Source organism: Columba livia, chromosome W (genome assembly GCF_036013475.1).
Source record: "Columba livia isolate bColLiv1 breed racing homer chromosome W, bColLiv1.pat.W.v2, whole genome shotgun sequence".
In the NCBI taxonomy this organism is placed as follows: Eukaryota; Metazoa; Chordata; class Aves; order Columbiformes; family Columbidae; genus Columba; species Columba livia.
The window spans coordinates 21106859-21131128 of record NC_088641.1 but is presented as its reverse complement, the minus strand read 5'-3'; the positions used below and the strand labels follow the sequence as shown (position 1 = coordinate 21131128).

At 39.8% G+C, this 24270-nt stretch overlaps 1 protein-coding gene across 1 annotated transcript in view; it reads left to right on the top strand.

The window, feature by feature from the left end:
- Nucleotides 1–24270, top strand: part of LOC135577013 (junction-mediating and -regulatory protein-like) — a 95922-nt gene that overhangs the window by 42984 nt on the left and 28668 nt on the right. The window contains 1 exon segment of the mRNA XM_065044452.1: nucleotides 18140–18313. Within this exon segment, the coding sequence (XP_064900524.1) occupies nucleotides 18140–18313 (174 nt within the window).

The window sequence follows — 24270 nt, the reverse complement described above, 5'->3', positions numbered from 1 at the left end:
CATCTGGGGGTCCTAAAGCAGACACTGTCATCAAAGCCTTACCAAGTTCTTCAAAGGCTCCTGTAGCTCCCTTTTTCCATTGCAGGTGTTCCTGATCTGTGGCTGCTAGTACATACAATGGCTTGACAAGCAATCCATAATTATGAATCCACAACTGGCACCACCCTGTCATGCCCAAAAAAAGGTCTGTAATTCTTTTACACTTTGAGACTTTGGAGTTTGGCATATAGCCTCCTTTTGAGCCTATCCCAGGGTCCTCTGCCCTTCACTAATTTCATAGCCCAAATAAGTTACTTGTTGCTGTATCATCTGGGCTTTCTTCTGTGATACCCGGTATTCTTGGAGCCCCAAAAAGTTCAGTAAACTTACAGTTCAGGTTATGTACACCTCCTTTGTTCGGGAAGCAATCAAAATGTCATCCACATATTGCTGCATCTGTCCTTCATCAGATGGGTCTTCCCAAGATTCAAGATCTTTAGCAAGCTGATTTCCAAATGTTGTCGGGCTGTTCTTAAATCCTTGTGGCAACACCATCCATGTGAGCTGGGTTTTACAGAAATATTGTCTGGCTGGCTTCATGGAGAGAGAAGCTGTCGAGGGTTTTGATTGTGGGGTGACAATAAAACCCTGGCAGATGTATTGTTAACCTCCTCTTCCCCCCCTTCCCCCACTTGCCTCTCCCTCTCCCCCCTTCCCACTCAGGACAGGCGATCGGGAGGAAAAGAAGGACAGAGAGAAGGGAGTTGGAAAAATTAACAATGTTTTACTAATGCTACTAATAAGAATATAGAAAATAATACAAAATATACAAAACCAATCTTGAAAGTCTCAGCAACTGCAGAGCCGGCACCCAAAGTCCTGGATTGGACTCTGCAGCCAACCAGAGCTGGATTCAATCTCTCACTAGGCCTCAGTTTGCAGGGATGACTAGCAAGGTCCTTTCCTAATGTTGGCCATAAGCAAAAGGGAAAAAAGAGATGAGATCCTCATGATCTCCCACTTTTACATGAAGTATTCACGTGAATGGAATGTTATACACCGTTGGTCACCTGTTTCTCGTTGCCCCTCTCGTGAGATGTCCATCCATGCTTATCAATAAGTTAGCATTCCATTGCTATGTTTACCAAAACATGTATCTGGTTCTCCAGGAAAATGCAGCTAATATGAAGGCTTTAGATGTGTCAAAGTTTAAGGCAAGGCGGCAATAAACCGTGGCAGACGCTCCCTGTTATCCCCTTTACCTCCCGCCACCCCTTCCTTTAGATCGGAAAGATTATAAGAAAGATAAGGGGAAAGGAAGAGAGACTTAGACTTCAAGTTGGAGAGTTTTAAGGGGTTTTACTAATGCTACTAATAAATAGAGAATATATACAAAATATACAAAACCAATCTCAAGTGCTCGATGTGGAGTTAGCGTCATTCCAGCAGTGATTATGGGATGGAATACTTCCGTTGGTCAGTTCTAGTCACCTGTTCCATCCACCCCTCCTCAAACACATCCCTCTCACAATGGAACGTGGGAAAACTTATCAGTCTTTCTTAGCTACAATAGTAATAAATCTAAACACGAGCTTCTTCAGCATTCCGTTGGTCTCTTATCAGCACCGAGTACAGCATCCTGGGAAAAATATGCAGGCTAAAACTCAGAAAAGTACAGCCACCTAGAAGAACTTAGCTGAAAGAAAAAAATCACTAAAAGAGAACCAAATCAAAGTAGAGTTAATACAGTCAGAAAGGTGTATGGTTTTGCTACCACTGGGTAGAAGTCCTCTGTTATTCTGTTTGTAACCTGATTTTATGAATTTCTCTATTACCAGCTGAATTCCTTCCCTGTCCTCCCTTTTCTAAGGGCATTGTTTTATCCTTACCGGCTTTTCTCCTTTTTTGATTTTTACCTCGACGGGTACAGCATTTTTGCCCTTCCAGGTACATCAGTAGTCTATATCCCGGGATACACTTGGTTCACGACTTCTTCATTAATCTTGCCTTCTGTGGGAACAGTTGCTAAAAGCAAGCCCATTATTTTCATATATTGCTGATCATTTGCCTCCAGAGTAATTTCTCCTTTTTCGAATCTGATTACCGCATCCATTTGTTCCAACAAATTTCTCCCAAAAAGGTTTCAAGGAATTGGACATATATAGAAATTTATCAATACCTACTTGTTTACCCAATTTGTATTTCAAAGGTTAACAAAAATATGCCCTTTCACTTTGGCCAGTGACTCCCTTTACCTACTATGTAATTGTTACTTATTGTACATCCATCAAAAATTCCACTTGTTTCTGTTCATTCCAGGTTCCCAGCAGTCTTTTTCAAAACTTGCTACTCTCCGTTTCTCTCTCTGCCTACTTCCTCTGTACCTTCCCCAACATTCATTTTCCCAATATATATACTGACCTCTCTCTAAAGGCTTTCAAAGCCTTCCAACCTCTTCAGTTCCATACTTTCTTATCCTTTTGACAATCTTCCTTTTCCCGGTTCCTGAATACTCTCCAAGCTTCATCTAACAACATTTCCAAATTTCTACTTTCTGTTGCCCTCAGCTTCTATAACTTCTCTAGGGGAGCTCGCACCATTTTGGGCGTCAGGCTACCCTGAGAGGCATGCAGCTTGTCCTCCCCTCTCTCCTTCCCCCTCTGCTGCTTCTATCAGCATTTTTTTCTTTCTTTTTTTTTTTTTATTTTCTCTCCTTGCTGCAGTTTAGACACAGGCAAAGCCACATGGATGGGGGAGGTTGAGTTTATCATACAGCTTGGCACAGGCTTGTGATTTATATTACAACACAGGCCTGGGATATTTCACTTTCTTGTTTTCCATTTAATTCCAGTCATAATACACTTCATATGCAATTCCAATTAGCTCAGCGATAGTTATGTTCCTCAGTCCCATTTACCTTTTGCTGATGTCAGAAAAACAGCATATTAAACATAAGTCCATTATTTCTATTTTCCTAGATCCAATTCAGTTCATATTCTAGCCACTTTCAAACCACTCTTAAATACAATCTCCCAAGCTCACATCCATCATAACATTTAGTTTGTTCTTTTTCCATATCTCCAACTAGCACATAAATTCAATACGGATCAGAGTTTAACAACTTAAATCCTTTCCTGGTCCCAAAATTATTAGATAACAATAAAAGCAGATTATGTTAAAGTACTGTATCTCATCCTATTTTCCAAGTTCTGCAGAACAACATTTAATTGCCACTAATTGATATAGCCCCACATTCAAACTACAATTGAATACAATATTGTTTCAAACTTTCTCTTATCAGGATTCCCCACTAAGTGACTCTAATGTGTAAAGATGCATCCTAAGGAGAGCAAGATGGTACTTTAGTATTCTAATGGAACCGGTTCCCATTTTGTTATTATGTCCCTGATTTTGGAGGGTGAAAAACATATCTGCATATACTTTCTTACACCACACGCACTGTAATTTTAACTCATATGTCACATGACTTAAATCAAGGTGTTTTAAGCTCATATTCTGCTTTATACAGATCACAGGCTAAAGCATACCATACCACTAATTACTGTAATTAGCACACACTCACACAGCTCACACAGACATGGCTGGTTGGTTTCACAATTTACGAGTTACTTTACAATTTCGAATTGAATGCATGGAGTGCCCAGGCACTTACAAAAGGTAACACACAGTTATAGACCAATTATTCCTTTTTCACTATTACCTTTTTCAGCAGCTGCAAAAAGAGAGATTTCTGCATTACCTTTCACTCGTGCTAAGATTAGTCATCAGCAAAAGTCCATCCTGGCTCTCAGAATTGAGACACAGAAATCTCGGAGTTGCTCTGTCTACCCCCAAGATGGCTAGCGGCTGTGGCTGACCCCCAAACAGACAGCAACTCCCCCTCAGGTACCTTTTTTCCCACTGCAGAAACTCTGGCCACGTGTGAGACATCTCTCCACGGCTTACTGGCTCTCCGCCAAATGCAATTAAATGCAATTTTATTACAACATACCTTATCTGCTGTTGTGGCCGGAGGTCTTTTGCCTGCCCCCACAATGAACAACAGGGACTGGAGATCTTTCAGAAAAAGAAAAACTTCGGGGTGCTCCTAAGACGTCCTCCTCATTTGTCCAAGCACCAAGCAGAACGCCCTCCTTACTGGCTCGCCAAAATGAGGCGCGGAAATGACCTTACAACCCTTGAGATTGTAAGGAAGATATGTATTTTACAACTCGGACACACACAGGGAATAGCTTCACCCAAGATGTGTGTGTGTTTTACAGTAGTTGTGAGCTTGGTTAAATACAGTAAAGTGTTAAATATTCATGAAAATTTTTAAGAACACCTATACATATTCATAAACTGTCCCTGAGAAGGCGGTTCTTATTACAATGAGTTCCAGGAGACCATTTCCATAGTCTCCACCTCTGGCTCCTCCTGGTTGCAGCTGCACAGTGATCTGTAACCCGGGTCCTCTTTCTCTGTACACGGTCACCTGTGGTCCAGTGTGATGAGTTGGTTAGGTGTCAGACTGCTGAGTTGGTTAAAACTGGTGTATCTCCTGTTCTGTGCCCAAGTTTCTGTTATCTAGTTCACCCAAGGATGCACCAAGGATTATTATCTTTGCAAGGCATCAGTGAAGTCCTGTTTCTCGTACAATAATTTACACAAAACTAAGCAAGGCAATAGTGATGTAGGTTAAAGGGTTAGCTCTCTAAGTGTCTTTAAGTGTTAGCTAGTTAATTATTATTTAAGTGTTAATTATTTCTTTAAGTGTTAATTAGTTAATTGTCAATTCCCTGTATCATAAGGGATCAGCTGGATCAGCTGAATGTTCACAAGTCCATGGGGCCTGATGGGATTCATCCCATATTACTGAAGGAGCTACCAGATGTTATGGCAGAACCCCTGTTGATCATCTACCAGAAGTCTTGGGAGCTTGGGGAGCTCCCTGCTGACTGGAAGCTAGTCAATGTTATTCCGATTTACAATAAGGGTGTGAGGGAAGACCCAAGGAACCACAGACCTGTTAGTCTAACCTGATTTCCTGGAAAAATTCTGGAGAAGATTATACTGGGTACTACTGAAAGGCATTTAAAGAACAATGCAATCATCCGGCACAGTCAACATGGGTTCATAAAGGGAAAGTCCCAATTTGATGTCCTTCTATGATAAGGTCACCTGCCTAGTGGATGAGGGGAAGGTGGTGGATGTAGTTTTTCTGTTTTTCGGGAAGGATTTTGATACTTTACCTCACAGCATCCTTCTGGACAAGTTGTCCACCTGTGAGATGAGCAGGTTCAGGCTAGGCGAAGAACTGGCTGAAGAGCAGGGCTCTAAGGGTTGTAGTAAATGGGGCTACATCTGACTGGTGACCAGTCACCAGTGGTGTTCCTTGGGGTTCAATTTGAGGGCCAGTTCTGTTCAATATATTTATCAAGAGTTTGGATGCAAGAGTTGAATGCACTATTAGCAAGTTTGCTGATGATACCAAACTGGGAGGTACTGTTGACTCTCTTGAGGGATGAGAGGCCTTGCAGAGGGATCTAGATAAATTGGAGCATTGGGCAGTGATTAATGAGATGAAATTTAACAAGTCCAAATGCTAGATTCTGCATCTGGGATGGAGTAATGCCAGGCACAATTATAAATTGGAAGAGGAGTGGCTGGAGAACAGCCCTGCAGAAAGGGATCTGAGGGTGCTGGTTGGCAGCAGGCTCAATATGAGTCAGCAGTGTGCCCTGGCAGCCAAGAGGGCAAATCGCATCCTGGGATGCATCAAACACAGCATAACCAGCCGATCAAGAGAGGAAATTATCCTTCTGTATTTAGTGTTGGTGCGGTCTCACCTTGAGTACTGTGTGCAGTTCTGGGCCCCACAATTTAAGAAGGATGTTAAGGTACTTGAATTCATCTAGAGGAGGACAACAAAGCTGGTGAAAGGGCTGGAAGGCAAGTCCTATGAGGGGTGGCTCAGGACTCTGGGCTTGTCTAGTTTGGAGAAAAGGAGGCTGAGGGGTAACCTCTTTGCTCTCTGCAGCTTCCTGAGGAGGAGAAGTGGAAAGGGAGGTGCTGATCTCTTCTCCCTGGTATCCAGTGACAGACGCATGAGAAGAGTTTAAAGGTGCATCAGGGGAGGTTTAGACTGGACATGCGGAAGCATTTCTTTACTGAGAGGGTGGTCAAACACTGGAACAGGCTTCCTAGAAAGGTAGTTGGTGCCCCAAACCTCTCAGTGTTTAAGAGGCATTTGGACAATGCCCTTAATAACATACTTTAACTTTTGGTCATCCTGTAAGTGGTCAGGCGCTTGGACTAGATGATCACTGTAGGTCCCTTCTAACTGCAAATATTCTGTTCTATTCTATTTTGTTCTGTTCTGTGTCATCCCCCAGGGCAGATACACTGAGGATTACTTTGGCCCATAGGAATTTCAAGAGATACGTATCCCTCTCTTTCAGGAGGTTGGAGCAATATAGTTCAAAGATATGTGCTGTTAAATTGACAAAAATGTGTTTGCTGCTGGCTAGAGTCTATCTGCCTAATAGTTGCCTAAAATATGTGGATTCATTTAGTTGTGAACAATGTAACATCTGTGGAACATGATTCTTAAATAAATGCAGTATTCAATGGGTATAGTGCTAGTCAGGCCTGTACAGGATATTACTCTATCCTCCTCCACCCACTTCTTTAAGTAATATAATTAAAAGTTGTGAAAGTAAAAAATTCATACTGAGACTGTTGAATTAAATGAATAGTAACACTGAATGTCTATGTTGAGAATTTATTGTGAGTGAGGCATAACATATGCCACAAAAATTGTTTATGTATTTTATGCTAACATCTTGAAAACTGCATAGTTTTAAGGTACCAGGTTGGTTTAGGCATTTAGCCAGATTAACCAATGTCTCCATCTTAATAAAAGGTATTAGCTGAATGTTCATGTTTCTAATATAGCATGTTGTCTAGGTACTGCCTGTGTGAAAAGTGGAACATAGACATTTAAATTATCTGTGAGTCTAAGGAGGGCCTGGTTTCCTTTATGACATTATTAATTCAGTGGATTCTGTGCTAAACCCAGCATTATTGCTATCTGATAGTCTGAATACTGTCTGGATGCCAGCCAGCTAAAACAAGATGCTTCAGCTGACTTTGATCTAGAACAGGAAAACTTCCATCATACTGTATTATAGAGCAAAATGGGAGAGGTCCTCTATACAGCTTAGCACCATCTGTCTCCGATGTCAGTGGCCCATTTAGGACTAGTAACACTAAAGCATCCTAGACTTTTCATCAGGCTCTGTCTAGAAGCAGAATCAAAGCTCTCAATCTTCTGTTCGTACCACACTGTATTGGCAAAGACTTCTAGTGGTAATCAAAACAGTTCCAAAAAGGGAGAGAAAATAGTTTAACCCTTCTATATTCCCTTAAATGTTGTATATCATAACTATAATTTCAAATGCTTGTCATAATTTCTCTGTTTGGTTTTCTTTTTCAAAAATGGAACGGTAGTGAGGTAACAAAAAATAATTTTCCTCTTTGCATTGCATTCGTGGCACTGGACCCCTGTGGCTGCTTTTTTGGCTAAATTGGCTCTGCTGGAGGCATGGCCTGAGATGGATGAGGGGGTGGTGATTACCCCCCAGGCAAATGAAATGACTATGCACATGTTGCTGTGGAAAATGGCATCAGATTCCTGTTGCAAGTTAGCAGGGAGATAAGGATGGTTATTAGTTACCGGTCTTAGAGCTCTTGACCATGAAGTTGTCACATTACAGAGTAAAATAAGAGAATTGGAAAAGGAAGTAGGGATTTTACAGGATGCAAAGGTGATCACGCAAGAAGTAATTAGTGTTTGAGCAGAGTGGTGTTATGAGCTGCAAGATAATGTAGACCACTTGCTAGTGTGTATTGCTAAGAAACAAAGGGATAAATATGGAAAAAATAAGTTTTTGAGTTCTCAGGTTTGTGCTCTCACCACAAAATGATCTTGGAATCCCGAGGAATAGGATGGAAATATTTGGAGTGAATCCTCAGACTCCAATATTGAGTTTGATTTGATCCTGACTTAAATGGTAGGGAGGGGGTGGGAGCACAGCCCCCCATTCAAATGATGCGGCAGCCAAAACAAGCAGATGAGGAGGGCAGATCGTGTGTCCTTATGCTCTGAGAGAGTTAAGGGAATTTTTAGAGATCTCTCAGCAGAAGACTGAGGAAGACATATTGGCACAGATTTTGCCAGCATGGGATAGTGGAGCTGTGTTTATCTATTTATTAGCAGATGAAAATGATTTATTAAGCCCTATAGCCAATGATGATTGGATACAACAAGGATATGCTCAGCTGCAAAATGTCAGATGTCCTGATGGGCGAGATATTATTGAACCTACGCTATACCAATGGTTGTGTTCAGCAGTTTTAACAGCATATGCTGAACCTGTTGAATTGGTGTTGTCCCTTGGAAATTGGTGTACAATGGAGGAGGGTATTGATTTAGTACAGCAGATGGGGATGGCTTATGTATTGATTATGAGATCCAATCCAAACAGGGCAGCAGTGACAAGAAGTATTAACATGTCGCTTTTGAGAGGAGCACCTTCCTCACTAAAACCCGTGATTATGTCAGCAGTGACAAATGCTACGGGTAATGTGGGCACTCTAGCAAATACCTTGGAGGGGAACTGAGGCTGTAAATTGAGAATCCTTTATTTCAGTGGTGAATACAGAAAAGCCAGCAAAACTGACAGGAGTTACAGCATGGGTGATGAGGAAACTAATGTGGAATGATCTTGTACAAGCTGGTATCCCACTATTAGAAATAGGTGGGCTCACACCATCAGATATGCTTTGCCGCTGGCAAAAGTTATTGCTTATGCAGAAAAGTCAACCACCCCTAGCCCCACCACTAACACTGTGCCTACCCCACACCCCACCTGCCACCTCAATGCAAGACCAGTTTGCCTTTACCTGGCAACAAAAGCAATATACTTGCTGAGTATTGTCTCAGGGATACAAACACAATCCCTCCATTTGCCACCAAATGATAGTAGCTAATATAGCATTATGGTCAGGTACTGATACTGATTGCCATTATATTGAAGATCTTTTGATTATGGCAGTGCCACAACAACAAACTGAAGCAGCTGCTGAGTTTCTACAAGTGCATTTACAGGACAAGGGTGGGCAATTAATCTGACTAAAACACAGGGTTCTAGTGCTACTGTACTATATTTAGGAATAGTTTGGCATAGCTACCAAATAAGTTACAGCACACAGTCCAGAAGTTTTCTGTACCAGCTACAGTAAAACATTTACATGCCTTTTGGGGGATTTTTAGGGCATTGGAGAAATTTTATCCCTACATCTTCTGTGGAGGAGGCTTCCCCTTGTGAAAGGTTAGTAGAAGAGCATGATAAAGTTGATTCACTTGAGTCACAAAATGGTAGGGAAGTAGATAATATCACCTCTGCCAAGATGCATGCTCAAGCTCTAAATGTGCACATAGCTTGTGGACATGGATCAGCTTATGCTGCACACGCATGGGACATTGCTCACAATCAGACCCCCTTGCTATAATATACTTGTAAAATATGCTCAGATCATTATGTTACTTGTACACAGTTACAATTAAGGGCATTATGTAGGCCATGGGGAAAGATAAAATGTGGTCAGTGGACCTTGAATAACTGTCAGGTTGATTATCTCGCCCCCCTACCCCCATCTAGGGGGTGGCGATATGTATACACTGCTGTGGATACAGTGTCAGGACTAACTACAGGGGAAATTGAATTATTCACACCAATGAATTGTGAAGTGAGACTGCAGCTTATTGATCTAGATATTAAAGTTCATATAACTTGAGAATGTTGTATGGTTTTGTACCCTGTCTTCTCCTCTTATGTTACATTCTTTGCTAATATCAGATTCTCGAGTTGTATTTCAGGTATCTTCAGTGAATACCTTTGCTTTATTTAGAGGAGACAGCATTGGAACAATGTTAGTGGTGTCACAGACCCAACACTGAATTGAAGTCCAACCTGAAAAAGCACGGGCCACAGCTTTCCAACCTGGTGTGGGCAGTTGCCCCACACCAGGTTTTTAAACCCAGAGTAATACTAGCTGAAGGAGCTGGAGCAAAAGCATATAATATTACATGAAGGTGATAACGCTCCTGTTGATGAAGTTACATTTGTCCTGCCAAACCTAGATTTTTTCAGCCTCTACTGTAAAAATCATTTACCTTTAATGTTTAGGAGAAATTAACAACTGCAGATCTCTTAACAATGTGTTTCATTAGCATGACAACCCCGGTAGCTGTATTGCAGAATTGTGCTTGTTAAGGCATTTTGACATTAATGTTTCTAATTGTTGCTTTCTCTGAGTAGTTAGTGGCTGTAAATGCTGCTTAGATTTTGAAGGCAAGTGTTGCTTCAACATAGATGAACTAGCCAGCATGGAAGACAAAATTTCACATCTTTGGGATTAATGCAGCAACTGAAACAATCTACTGATATTGCCTGGCTGGACAACTCATTTGATTCCTTGACAAGATGAATGAGACACCTGATTGAAAGCATTATTGTAGAAATATGTTTTTTTCCTTTTTCTGTATGTGTTCATTGTGTGCCCCTGTAAATTGCTCTGTCCTACACCTCACAAGCCCAAATGAACACCTCTGGTTTGCTGGCCCCAGCAGAAGTGGTCTCTTGAGTGAGGGGCTAGAATGTGTGGGAATAGCGCAAGAATGGCGAGGAAAGGTAACTGTAAATACACTCAGGCAACTGCACCTGGGGTATAGAAAAACACATATATCACAAGTAGAATCATAGAATGTCCTGAGTTGGAAGGGACCCACAAGTCCAAATCCTGTCCCTGCATATGACAAACTCACAGTTCACACTATATGTCAGAGGGCGTTGTCCAGTCTCTTCTTAAATACTTCCAGGCTTGGAGCCGTGACTACCTCCCTTGGGAGCTTGTTCACATGCTCCACCATCCTCTGGGTGAAGAACCTTTTCCTAATGTCTAACCAAAACTTCCCCTTGTTGGAAAGTAAAATGTGGGAAAGCAAGATGTGCAGTTCCAGCCACCTGGATGATAAAGAAAGATCAGTTCTAACATGACCATCTGGACAGTCAAAGACATAATACTAACAAAATAATATATAAGGGACCTTGGACAGATTACTTTGAAGTACGTTTCTCATAATTGTAAAAGTTATAGCCCAGACTCGTGAGAATGGTATCTCAGGACGGATAACTGCCCCCAAGTGCATGGGATGTGTGAATGTCCTTGGGCCTGGTCTGTGAATAAGTGGAAAAACAAGTGAGACAGACATCACATGAGTTTTGTGTTTTTAATAACAATTAGTGGAAAAGCACGTTTTTGTAAACATCTTAGTCCAGGCCTGTACCTGTAAATCCTATAAATTGTCAATGGTGAATAAAGAAGGCAGCCTAAGCCTAGGCCTAGGTCAGCTCTCTGCTTGGCCAGGCTCTGCGCTCCTTCCTGAACAAGACCACTGCCTCTGCGTTAATTTCTGTCTGCGTCCTGGTATGCATCATTCCTAATCGCCACATCCCCTGGCCCATCTTCCTGCCATTCCCTTGGGTTCTGTCACTGGTCACCAAAGAGAAGAGATCATCTCCTATACTTCTGTGGATGGGTTTCTGTTAGATGGAGATTTGTTATTGAACTAGCCAGGCCCAAAGGAATTTCAAGGCCATCTCAGAAAGCTGAAAACAGGACCTGCTGTGGGGGTGAGGCAGTTATACAATAACAGGGCCTCAACATGACATAAATTAATGGACCTATCAGCAGTGAGACTCCAGTGCATGGACAGCTCGTGAACATAGATGATATCCAATCAGTGAATGCATGCTTGGAGCGTGGACGTGTGATCAGAGAATAGTTGCATATATAAGGAGGCTTCTTTCTGTAATAAATGGCTTTGCATGATTCACATTGAATTGGAGTGCAGGGTCCTTTATTCGCTCCAACAAGGGGGGTAAAAATAAATCTGCCACAGTTAATTGTCACTCTGCAATCAAACCCTGACAGTACTTTGTTCAGCCTCCTTTCATTGCAGTTTCACAAATTACATTTAGATTTTTTTCTGAGGATTCTGAGTGGCGTCAAATATATTTTTTACAGCAAAGAAAAATTAATTTTTACTGCAGGACTCTATTTTTACTTTGTAGGGCTGCAAAAGCTTTAATAACATTTCAATCTTCATAAGTATAAATTCGCTGTAGATCATTTGCAATTCCTTATTACAGCTATCTGAATGTGAGTCTCCACAGTCCCACCTATACCCTATTGGGTCACTCCAACAAATGGTGACCCCCGATGTGATACTCTGAACGGCATCTCACTACAATCGGGGAAAAGACTGGAGCGGCCCAGCCAGAGGCGGATCAGCTGGACTGAGAACCAGGTGGAGGTGTACGGACGTTCCGCAGACAAATTTGCCAAAGAAATCACTGGAAAAGGAGAGCGGCTGGGGAGGTAGAGGGAAGAGTGAATATTCTCTCTGTGAGAGGACTTAAATATGAAGAAAATAAAATACATAGACTGTTAGTTTGGTGTAGAACTAACGGCTACCCGGCAGAAACCGAGAAGGCTTTTAAACTTGAACTTTGGGACGATATAGGGCAGAAATTATGGGATAAGGTCAGCAATGGAGATAAAGAAGCTAAATCATTAGCAACTACATGGAAGCTTATAATTACCACCTTAAAAGATCTTAAGGCTGAACGGTCTGCTGCTGTCGGAGTTTTTGTAGGGTTGCAGCCTGATAAGAATCCTGAAAGTCGCTGTGAATTTTACCCGGTTCATATCTTTGATACCCTCCCTATTCCATCCCCTGCTGTGCCTTTGGCACCCCCGATGGTTCAGCAGTCCGCGGCGGGGGGAGGAAAAATGCCAAGCGGGTGGCCTCCTACACTATTACCCAACCGTGATGAGAATAGCAAGTCCAAAGGATTGGAATCAGACAACTTGCCCAAAGAACCTGAGAAAACTGAGAATGCTAAAATCGTAAAAAAGTGTACTATCAGTCCTTTTATCAATTTGTATCCGCCTTTACCGCCTTTTAACCCTTCAACTTCCATGAGAGAGCAGAAGGAGTCACTGGATAAGGACTGGACAAAAGAATTGTGTGAATGATTACATCAGCTAATAGTGAGTGAATCCAACAGTCGTCAATGCGGTCATGCTGATCGTGACGGAAGAGGGGATGCGCCTGGGGACTCAGGTTATACAAATAATTATGATGCTAGAAAATATTGGTGAGAATGTGCACTGTTCCAAACCCCCCTGTTAATAATGATTCTCCAGCACCATTCAAGTCTGTGTTATCTGATGACTCCGATGAGGATGAGGATTTGCAGCATTTTCTTGAAGAGCTGAAAGGAAAATGAGCATGTGTACATGTTGCCCCAAGATCAGATAAAAAACATGAAAGACTCAAGCAAAATTAGACCTAGGCAATGTAACAGCTATAGATCATTTAGGACAGAACAATGGGGATTCTTTGAAAGCGGTGGGTATCCCTCAACTCTTGGAAGAGACACTAATTGCCACATCACAATAACAGGTGCTATTATTTTCTGAAATCCTGAGACAGTCAAAAGACCTTGCATATTAAGCTATGATAGAGGTGCCTGAAACCAACCAAGCAGCCAATTTATTTACAACTATTAATCAGGGTCCCAATGAGAATTACAAGCAATTTATTGACCATCTTCAAGAGGCCATCAATAAGCAGGTTGAAAACTTAGAAGCTAAGGAACCACTGGTGTTGAAATTAGCAGTAGAGAATGCTAATGTTTGCTATCAACATGTTATCTGTGAGTTTTACAGTACATATTACGTGCTTCTGTGTATTTCCTCTCTGAAAATCAAGCAGCTTGTCAGGAATGTGAGTTAATTGTTTTACTAGTTGTTTTTAAGTGTGTCGTAAAATCTCTCAATTTTTCCCACTCACACTGCAAGCAGCCCTGTGTTTTCCCCCCTCCCTCCCTCTTCCCATGTTTTTTACTTACAGGATGGGGTCAGAAATGACTGTTTTCAGTCGTGTTCCTAAGAAATTGGTATTGGGAGGTGTTTTAGAACATAGGAAAGCACTTGGAAAAAGAAGGAAAGATGATCTTGTTAAATATTGAAATTAGTGTTGGCTGCTGTTTAAGTTAAATGATTGGAAAAACTGGCTGGAGAATAGAAACTTGAAGTATAACACTTTGTTGCAATTAATGTTGTTTTTAAGGTGAGAAGAGCAGGACAAAAATAAAATTCTACAAGAGATCGTTAGACCATTTCAGATAGTTTTACAGGCGGGGCGGTTTGCACTTCAACAAGCTGAGAGAAAGGTAACTGATAACACACAAGTAAGAAAACTTGCTGAAGTCCACAAGATGCTTTCCTTATTAACCTGTTTTCTTTGTAGGTATCTCTTTAAACGTATTTCAGTTTTAACAAGTCTTTGCCTGTTATATGGTACAGTAAGTTCACAGACTGTTAAATCATGAGAATCCGTTGACTCAAAATGTGCGTTTTGTGATAATACAGAAGACCATGAGTAATTTAGTTCTTTACTGCGTGAATGTGATGGTAAAATTTTTGTGTGTAGTAGCTGTTATTTTTCTTTCTAGGTTACTAGCTTTATTCCGGTATCCAGACTTGCACAACTCTGTGATAGGCTGTGTCTCATCTTGATGTGCTGGATTTGGCTCTTTTGTATGCACACCATGTAAAGAATCCTGGTTTGGGGATAACAGTTGTAGCACACCAGATGAGACACTAATAAAAGCCTTTCCCAGTCCAGCTTGCTGCAGCGGCAGGGGGGCAGGTGCTGACTGGGCTCCAGCACGCACTGACCTGTTTTGTCAGGGAGACCCAGAGCTACCTCCACCTGGCTGAGCAGTAAGTAGTTCAAAGGTGCAATGCAAAAATTGAGATATAACAGTATAACTGTGATCCATCTACATATTTGAACTTGGTACTTGGTTTTCATATCTGAGCTCAGTGTTTTAGTCTGCATATATATATATTTGGTACCAAAAGAATTTTGTTGGGGGAGATAATTACAAAATACAAAATTACTAAAATACCACCTTGCTCCCCCTTAGGATGCTTCCTTACATATTAGAGTAATTGCTTATATTATCTGGTAATTTTGAGACCAGAAAAGAACTGAAGTTGTTAAACTTTGATTCGCATTGAATTTATGTGTTTGTTGGAGGTATGGGAACTAAAACTAAATGCTATGATAGATGTGAATTTGGAAGAGGTTGTATTTAAAAGTTGCTAGAATATGAACTGATTTGGATCTAGGAAAATGGAATAATGGATTGATGTTTAATATACTGGTTTTTGACGTGTAAATTTTAAAAGGTAAATGGAGCTAAGGAATGTAACTATTGCTGAGCTACTTTGAATTGCATATAAAGTGTATTATGGCTGGAATGAAATGGGAAAACAAAAAAGCAAAATATCCAGGCCTGTGCTTGAACATAAATTTTAGGCCTGTGTCAAGCTGCAAGATAAACTCAGCTCATTGTAACTGAGGAGTTTGCCAGAGCCTCCTACTTTGTACCAGCGATTATGCCAGCTGCGTGGCCTTGGTTATATCTAAACCGTAGCAAGAAGAGAAAGAGAAAAAAAAAAAAAATATGGAAAAACCTGGCTGCCCACTTTCAAGGTGGTGAAATGTTTTAATACTGAATGGAGCAGTCTGAGGGTGAATTTTAAAGGCATCCCTAGCAGATCTGTAGTTTTAATTAAACTAGGAAATTAAACCAAAAATTTTTTAATAGACTTATTCTGTGGTAACTAGTTGTAAGACACTTCTTAGTAAATTCACTGTGCTAGTTTTTGAGGTCATGGGAGAGAATGAAATAAAGACCAATTTTTGAGACCAATGGAATACCAAATTTGGAACAAAGTTTTACAATATGAATTCTTGTATTTGCCAGAAAGCCCTATACCTCTCGTGGGTCAAGATTTGTTAAGTAAATTGTAAGCTCAAATAACATTTTCTGAGAATTCTGTTTAGTTGCATGTCCTACAAGAAGCTGCTTGGATGGTGCAGATCTGCTTGCTGCAAGTGAGAAAACTCCAAGGAAATTTCGAGTGCTGTATTTCCACTAGTATTAACAGTCAATGTTTCAATAAAGCAAACACTACACTGATAGAACTGAAACAGGACTTCGATCCGGTAAGGGAAAACAATATCCAATAAATATGACAACCGAAATTGACTTAGAGACTTTGAGGAATAAATTTATGACAACCTTACAAGCTAACTGCATTTGATTGGACTTGCAGATTTGTCTGTTTATAGCTACAACACAGAAACAACCTGTGGCTATTGTGGGACAGTATGATGAGAATGCTAACAGACTGATATGCCGATTGTTACTCTGATCAAGAAATGCAGGGAATGAATTTAAGTCTTAATAGGCCACGATCCTTTTGTCATATATGTACCATTTGTGACATTTAATTTTGATTTTTTTAATTTTTGTTTTGCGATCTGTATCCTTGCAAATTGCACGAGCTGATTTTCTTAACAGCACAGCTTTTGGCATGCCTAAATGTAAATAGCTGCAGAACCTTCGAGTCTTTAACATCAGATCACAGACCATACTTGTATTTGGTCTGATCCTACATACTTGAACAGTTTTTGTTGATGGTTCTGGTAAGTCTCATAAAGCTGTAGTCGTCTGGCGTGAAGATAACAATTGGCACCATTCTGTAAAAATTACTGAAGGTTCAACCCAATTAGCAGAACTTGGTGCAGCTTTACATGACTTAGAGCTTTTTAAGGAGGAACCTCTAAATTTGATTTGTGATTTTGAGTACGTAGTCAAGGTACCCCCCAGGACACGGTTTGCCCTCTTGGCTGCCAGGGCACACTGTTGTCTCATGTTCAACTTGCTGTCAATCAGAACCCCCAGATCCCTCTCTACAGAGCTTCTTTCCAGCATCTCTTCCCCCAGTCTGTATGTACAGCCAGGGTTGCCACATCCCAGGTGCAAAATCCAGCACTTGCCCTTGTTGAACTTCATGTGGTTAGTGATTGCCAGTTCTCTAGTTTGTCCAGATCCCTTTGCAGGGCCTCTCTGCCCTTGAGAATGTCCACAGCTCCTCCCAGTTTTGTGTCATCAGCAAACTGTCATGATTTTGTTAAAAACAAGACAAGTTTCTCTTTTAGTGAATTTTCCTTTCAGCTAAAGTCTTTTTAGTAGCTGCACTTAGATAAAGTAGGATACATGTTTTGTTAGACATAGCAATGGAATGAAAGGTCTCTGATAAGAATACACATCCCGCGAGAGGGGCAAGGAGGAGCAAACTGAACAGGTGACTAAAACTGACCAACTAAGTATTCCATCTCATTCACGTGATATTTCATATAGAAGTGGGAGATCACAAGGATCTTGTCCCTTTTTTCCTCTTGGACTATGGCTGACATTAGGAGAGGACCTTGCAAGTCATCCCTGCGAACTGAGGCCTAGTGACAAATTGAATCCACTTCCGGTTTGCTGCAGAGTCCAGTCCAGGACTTCTGGGTGCAGGCTCTGCTGCTGCTGGAGCAGTGCTCATCTTTGCAAGGATTTTCAAGATTGGTTTTTTATATTTTGTATTATTTTCTTTATTTTATTAGTAGCATTAGTAAAACATTGTTAATATTTTCCAACTCTCTTTTTGTCCTTCTTTGCCTAGGGACCTAGAAAGATCAAAATGTGACTTCTCAAATTTTGTGTCCTTTTGTGTCCTTTCCTCCTACCCTCATACCTGCAAGTGGGAAATGTGTTAAGTAGCTTATCTGATTACTACGTTATAGATTCTTGTACTAAGTTGCTCTTTGTGCTTTGTGCTCATAATAATTTCCTTCCAAAGATTTTTGAAAAGAAAAAATTAATAGGAGTGGTGCACATTTTTAGTTAAGCTTATCTGAGATGTGCTCATACTTGAGTGGCTAAATTCAAGATGTGGGTGGGGTTTAAGATTTATTTTTTTTTTTATGTCTGAGCGATGATTTTGTGGGGTAGAGAAGATAATACAAAAGGATAGGCTAAAAAATGTGGTTTTTTCAATGACTGTCACTTTTAGCAGGAATGTTTGAACACATTCACTAAAATTAGCACTTTTTTTACAGCTTCTGGAAAGACATAAGAACATGGAAAGCATGGTAGAGCTGCTTGAACTATATCAAATGGAAGATGAAGCATACAGTAGTCTTGCAGAAGCTACCATGGAGCTCTGCCAGTACTTGCTGCAGCCATTCCAAGATATGAGGGAACTCACGATGCTTAGAAGACAGCAGATAAAGGTATGGTAAAGGTAACTGAACTTCTTATTAATGGGGAAATCATGCTTTTCAGTTACTATTTACTTTTATTATGCAGTACATGCAGTGATGGTTTCTCCACTAAATGTTGACCCTGTTTTTCTGGTTCCTTCACTCAGAGGAGTGCTTTTTGTAGAGTGAAAATGTCTCTGACATGTAGCTAACCGTCAACTGTTTAACTTACGATGTTTGACTATTTAAATTAATTGTTGACTTTAATAGGTGAAACTTACAGTTTCGTGATTACTGGGAATACTGACTAACACATAAAACAGAAAGATACATATTGTACAGTATCTATGTGATTGTTAATTATTTTAAAAGATTCTTCAGGAAGTTACTTTTCATTCTAGTTTTCTGAGATAATCTGATAAACCATGTTGTGAAACACTTAAACATGGAAGCATGTTAAAAGTATGTAATTTGTTATAACACTTCAACAGAATATTAAAGTATAGCCAGCTGAAGAATACTATATTTTGGTAAAACTGTTTTATAATGCATATGTTTGTTTTAATTAAAAATAATTATAATTTTAAATATTTAACCAAAAATAACAAATTTCATCTTTATTGCATCTTCAAAGTACTTTTGATAAAATCAGCAGTTTCTACACAGATTAAGACTGTAGCCTGATTCTTTTAAATTATGTATTGTAACACAGAAACTTTTTTTTTTTTTTCATTTAATCTGCATTGCAAATGTCAGTTTATCTGTTTGGCACCTTATTGTTAGCCAACGTTGTTTTTATTGGTTTCAATTTAAAAATATAGTGGTTTTCTCTGTGTTGGAGTATAGAAGGAGGCCGGCAAGAAGATTTATGATTCCAAAACCAGTTTTATTTTGAGCTGTTGCTGTGTCTATAAAGTAATTTTTCAGAAAGTTCAGCAATCTGAAACTAATCTGTGAGACAATGATATTTGAAGTAAAAGTGCTCTTTTGTCCCCCTGAATGAAAAATGTTGCTGCATATAGAACTGGGATGAATATTTTTTTCAGATGTATTATACTGTTGAAGATTATGCAAAATACATTTAACGGAAAGCTTTCCTCAGCATGATGAAATAGTTCCTGTATTATCTGAACTTTTAGCTGTAGCACGGGAAAAGATTATTTATTTCTTTATTTTAATTTTTTGTTCTTCTTTTGTCAAACAAGAAAAGATAAGTATCATATTGAGTATGGAACATGAATTAAGAATCTCTTTAAAAAAAAAAAAACACACACAAAAACAAACAAACAAAACAAACAAACCTCATTAATCTCTTAGATTTCAGTTTTAAAAGACGTCATTTTTACATTTTTTTCCTGAAAGAATAACCTTGGTAAACTTCAGAGGCATGTTCTATGGTGAATCACTTTAACCATACATAGGTGCATCTAATGTACATTAAGTTCTCTTCCTAACCTGGCAATTTTTGAGTTATAAAATTTGGTCATCTGTATTATGTGGTAGAGAAAGATGCCATCTCTCTTTTTTTTTTTTTTTTTCATTTCATTGTTTGAGAGAAAGCAGTACTTGTATCTATGATGACAAAATATATATTACACTGGGTAGCTAGGGTAGAGGAATTGGTTTATAAATAGAAATTATGCATGTGATGGTTTGTGTTAACTTGCTAGCTCCATTTTCATACATGAGTATTTCTGATGCTTACTACCTCAGTGAAATGGAAGTTGTGAACACATAATATTGTTTAAATATAATGACTGACAAGGAGAAAGATAAAGTTTGGATATAAAGTAGGGTAATAATGGAAGAAACTGAAGAATGAGTTACTAAAATGAAAAAAAGTTACGAGGATAATTAAGCTTGAATAAAAATATCAGTAGTCAAGATGGCCTATGCCTTCTGTAATTATTTAATATTTTTAGAGTTTTTCTGCATTACATATCTCTCTTTGATTTGTGAGGAAGTTGTTTTAGTTTTTTAATATTTTTTTACAAGTATTTTATTTTAATCAGTTTAATTTTGTTTGTTTTCAGAATGAGATTAGGAGGGGATGAATTGCTTTGCCTATAATCTTTGAGAACAGTGTTTAGTGTCCTTTTGTTTTGGAGCAAGACAAAAAATGGAAGATGTTTCACCTGAGTGTTAAATTTCTGCTGTTGCTGTGAAACTTTAGGCAAGAGACAAGCCTACAGGAGGGGACAAACAAACACCAAATTCTGTGTGCTCAGTGGAGGCTTATTAGAGTAGAACAGCTGAATTCTCTGCAGATTCTTTCTGTGAAAAGAAAAAAACAGCAAACAAAACACAAAACAAACAAAAGAACCCAAACAAAATAACAGAACAAAATTTAATAAAGTTAAAGCATTTAAAAGCTTGAAAATGCAGATTAGCATTGTCCGTGATAGAAGTCTTTTTTTCTTTTTATTTTTTAACTTGTTTTTATGCTAGATTTTCAGGTGTATTTTGCCTCATTTAGTGTGAAGGATGGATCATTTAGTATGGGTGAGGAATCAAAGCCGTATTGTGAAGCACTTAAATATTGCTGAATTTGGAAAATGTAATGAAAAAGGTAGAATATTATGGAAGGAGAAAAGGATGGCTTATGAAGTGGAACACAAATCTGGAAAACTGAATTCTGCTAAAATTTCTATTTAATTATGTACTAGTCATCTGATCCTAGAACAATGCGTTCAGCAGTGACATTTCTCTTTTTTTTTTTTTGGCTCACAGCTTCAGAAACATAGTTTTGTTTGTAGAAATTATTAATATTTGTAAGTGCTGCTCAAATCCCTGTGGACCTCCTAAACATGGCAAAATGTGTTCATGAAAAAAGTGGACACTGCAAATACAGCAAGGTAATTGTTTTTTAAATAATATGGGAATAATTCCAAGGCTTGGGGGGGGAACGCACACAGATAAAAGCCAACTTGTAATGAACTGTATTATCAAATTGAGAAATGCTCACCAAAGAAGCAATTATGTACTCAGTTCAAGAGTAAAGTAAGATACACTTACTAGACATATTCTGTATGACTAGTATGACCATATATTTGTGGTAACTGGGAAAAGTTGTATTGATAAGCCAGCCAAACACTCAGAACTAAAATTATATTCATTGAATGCTGGAGAAGGTATAATAAAAGAATTGAAGACAGTATTTTAAGTCATATACACATAAAAGCCGTGCTGAATTTGTATAGGCATTTTAAAATGTCACTATTTCTGGACTGTTGCTGTTTTAGATGTAATAATATGTAAAGACATTCAACAAGCGAGTTTTAGCATCTTAATTTCAGTGTTTGGATTACTGGTCCATTTTTTCTGATTTCAGACTCTCTGATGTAACATACGCAGCAGGCAAGTGAAGCTTGATATTCAAATGCAGTATTACATGTTTTGGGCTACATGTATATTTCCCCCAAAACTCTGAAGACAAGTATAAACATAAAACCAGAGTGCAAACAATATTTATGGATTATTTTATCTAGCATTTTGAGTTCTAAATGTAGTTTAAGATGTTCTTTTTGCTAGACATCAGACTTCTACATACACATACAGGACAGCCAGGCGATCAGGCCCAGTCAGCATGGGTTTATGAAAGGCAGGTCCTTCTTCACTAACCTGATCTCCTTCTATGACAAGGTGACCTCCTTAGTGGAGGAAAGAAAGGCTGCGGGTGTTCTCTCCCTGGACTTAAGTAAAGCCTTTGACACTGTTTCCCACAGCATTCTCCTGGAGAAACTGCCACCTCATGGCTTGGATGGGCTTACTCTTTGCTGGGTAAAGAACTGGCTGGATGGCCAGGTCCAAAAACTTGTGGTGAATTGAATTAAATCCAGTTGGCAGCTAGTCACAAGTGGTGTTCCCTAGGGCTAAGTATTGGAGCCAGTTTATCACTGATCTGGACAAAGGGATCAAGTGCACCCTCAGTAAGTTGGGTGGGAGTGTTCATATGCTTGAGGGTAGAAAGGCTATACAGAGGGATCTGGACCATCTGGATTGATGGGCTGAGGACAGTTCCATGAGGTTCAACAAGGCCAAGTACTGGGCCCTGCATTTGGGTCACAACAACCCCATGCAACACGACAGGCTTGGGGAAGAGTGACTGGAAAGCTGCCTGGCAGAAAAGGACCTGGGGGTGATGACAGCTGGCTGATTATGAACCAGCAGTGTGCCCATGTGGCCAAGAAGGCCAACAGCAACCTGTTTTTTATCAGAAATACAGGATGTTTAAAAAAGATGGGCACAATTTCAAAACAGTATATTGGCAAATTGGGTCCATCTTTATGAAACACTCTCTGTTGTGGCCAGCTGCACTAGGGAAGTGATCGTCCACCTGTGCTCAGCACTGATGAGGTTGCACCTTGAATCCTGTGTTCAGTTTTGGGCCTCTCACTACAAGAAAGACACTGAGGTGCTGGAGTGAGTTCAAAGAAAGGCAATGAAGCTGGTGAAGGGTCAAGAGCACAAGTCCTATGGGAGCAGCTGAAGGAACAGGGGTTGTTTAGCCTGGAGAAAAAGGAGGCTGAGGGGAGACCTTATCGCTTTCTATGACTACTTGAAAGGAGGTTGTAGTAGTGAGGTGGGTGTTGGTCTCTTCTCCCAAGTACTAAGTGATAGGATGAGAGGAAACGTCCTCAAGTTGCGCCAGGGGAGGTTTAGATTGGATATTAGGAAAACTTTCTTCATGGAAAGGGTTATCAAGCATTGGAACAGGCTGCCCAGGGAAGTGGTTGATTCACGATCCCTGGAGATATTTAAAAGACGTGTAAATGTGGTGCTTAGGGACATGGTTTAGTGGGACTTGGCAGTGTTAGGTTTATGGTTGGACTCTATGGTATTGGAGGTCTTTTCCAATGTAAATGATCCTATAATTCTAATGAACTAAAAAAGCTGTAATATTTTTGATCTTAAAAATGTTTCACATTTATACCCCTGAATTTTTCATTTGTCAAAATGGATCATTTCCCTGTGAAAATTTAGCATTTTTTGGTATGTTAATGTCATGGTTTAACCCAAGCTAGCAATACAGCCATGATAGCCACTCACTCACCCCCTCCTCTTTTCCTCCCAACAGGGGAGAGAATCAAAAGAGAAGGGAGAAACTTGGATTGAGATAAACACAGTTTAATAAAATAACAAAATACTTATACACTACTAGTAAATATATATATGAAATAGAGTATAAAATAAAAGATTCTCAATGTAATTCCCCACAAACTCAATCCACACCGAGCAGCCAGTCCCAGGTAGCAACGCCTAGTCTCAACAGCTGATCCCAAAGAGAGCAGAAAGAGGAAAACGGCAGAAAGACTTAGAGGCCTCTGCAAAATGGCAAAAGGCTGAACTAAATATCCTGAACCAAAGTCCCCTGGCTCGAGAGAGAAAGCACCCCAGAGCAAGCAAGAGCTAGAAGGCCTGAGAGAGAGAGTGGGAAATCAGAAGATCCCGACTCTCCTTAAATATGAAACATGATTCTAATGAGATGGAATGCTCTTATTGATCAGTCTGGATGTCAGTCAAGCTCTGCCCCATCTCTGCTCCCCTTCCTCAATGCCTCACATCTGTGGGCAGAGTGCTCAGAATGTCCTTGGCTCTCAGACCAGAGCAATTAAAAACATTAGCTCTGTGCTGGGGTGTTATCTTTTGTTCTCAAACTATGTCCAAATAATTACCATGCTAGCTATGAAAAAGAAAGGTTTCTAACTGCACGAAGAAAATTAACTCATTTTCAGTCAAACCAGCACAGTTAAGAATACACATTGCTATAGCATAAGAGTGGAATGCAGTAGGCAGCAGTGGCTGGAAACCTTAAGATGAACTACTTCTCCTGAAATTTGGAAGAAGCAGAGTTAGCTATCTGTGCTCTGGTGCCTTTGATTTCAGATAGTTAAATCTTTTTTTTTTCAGATCCTCCATATATAGTGCAGTCTCCTTCTGAAAGTATGGAGGGGAGGGACCAGTTAGTGGTTAGTGGCTATAGAATT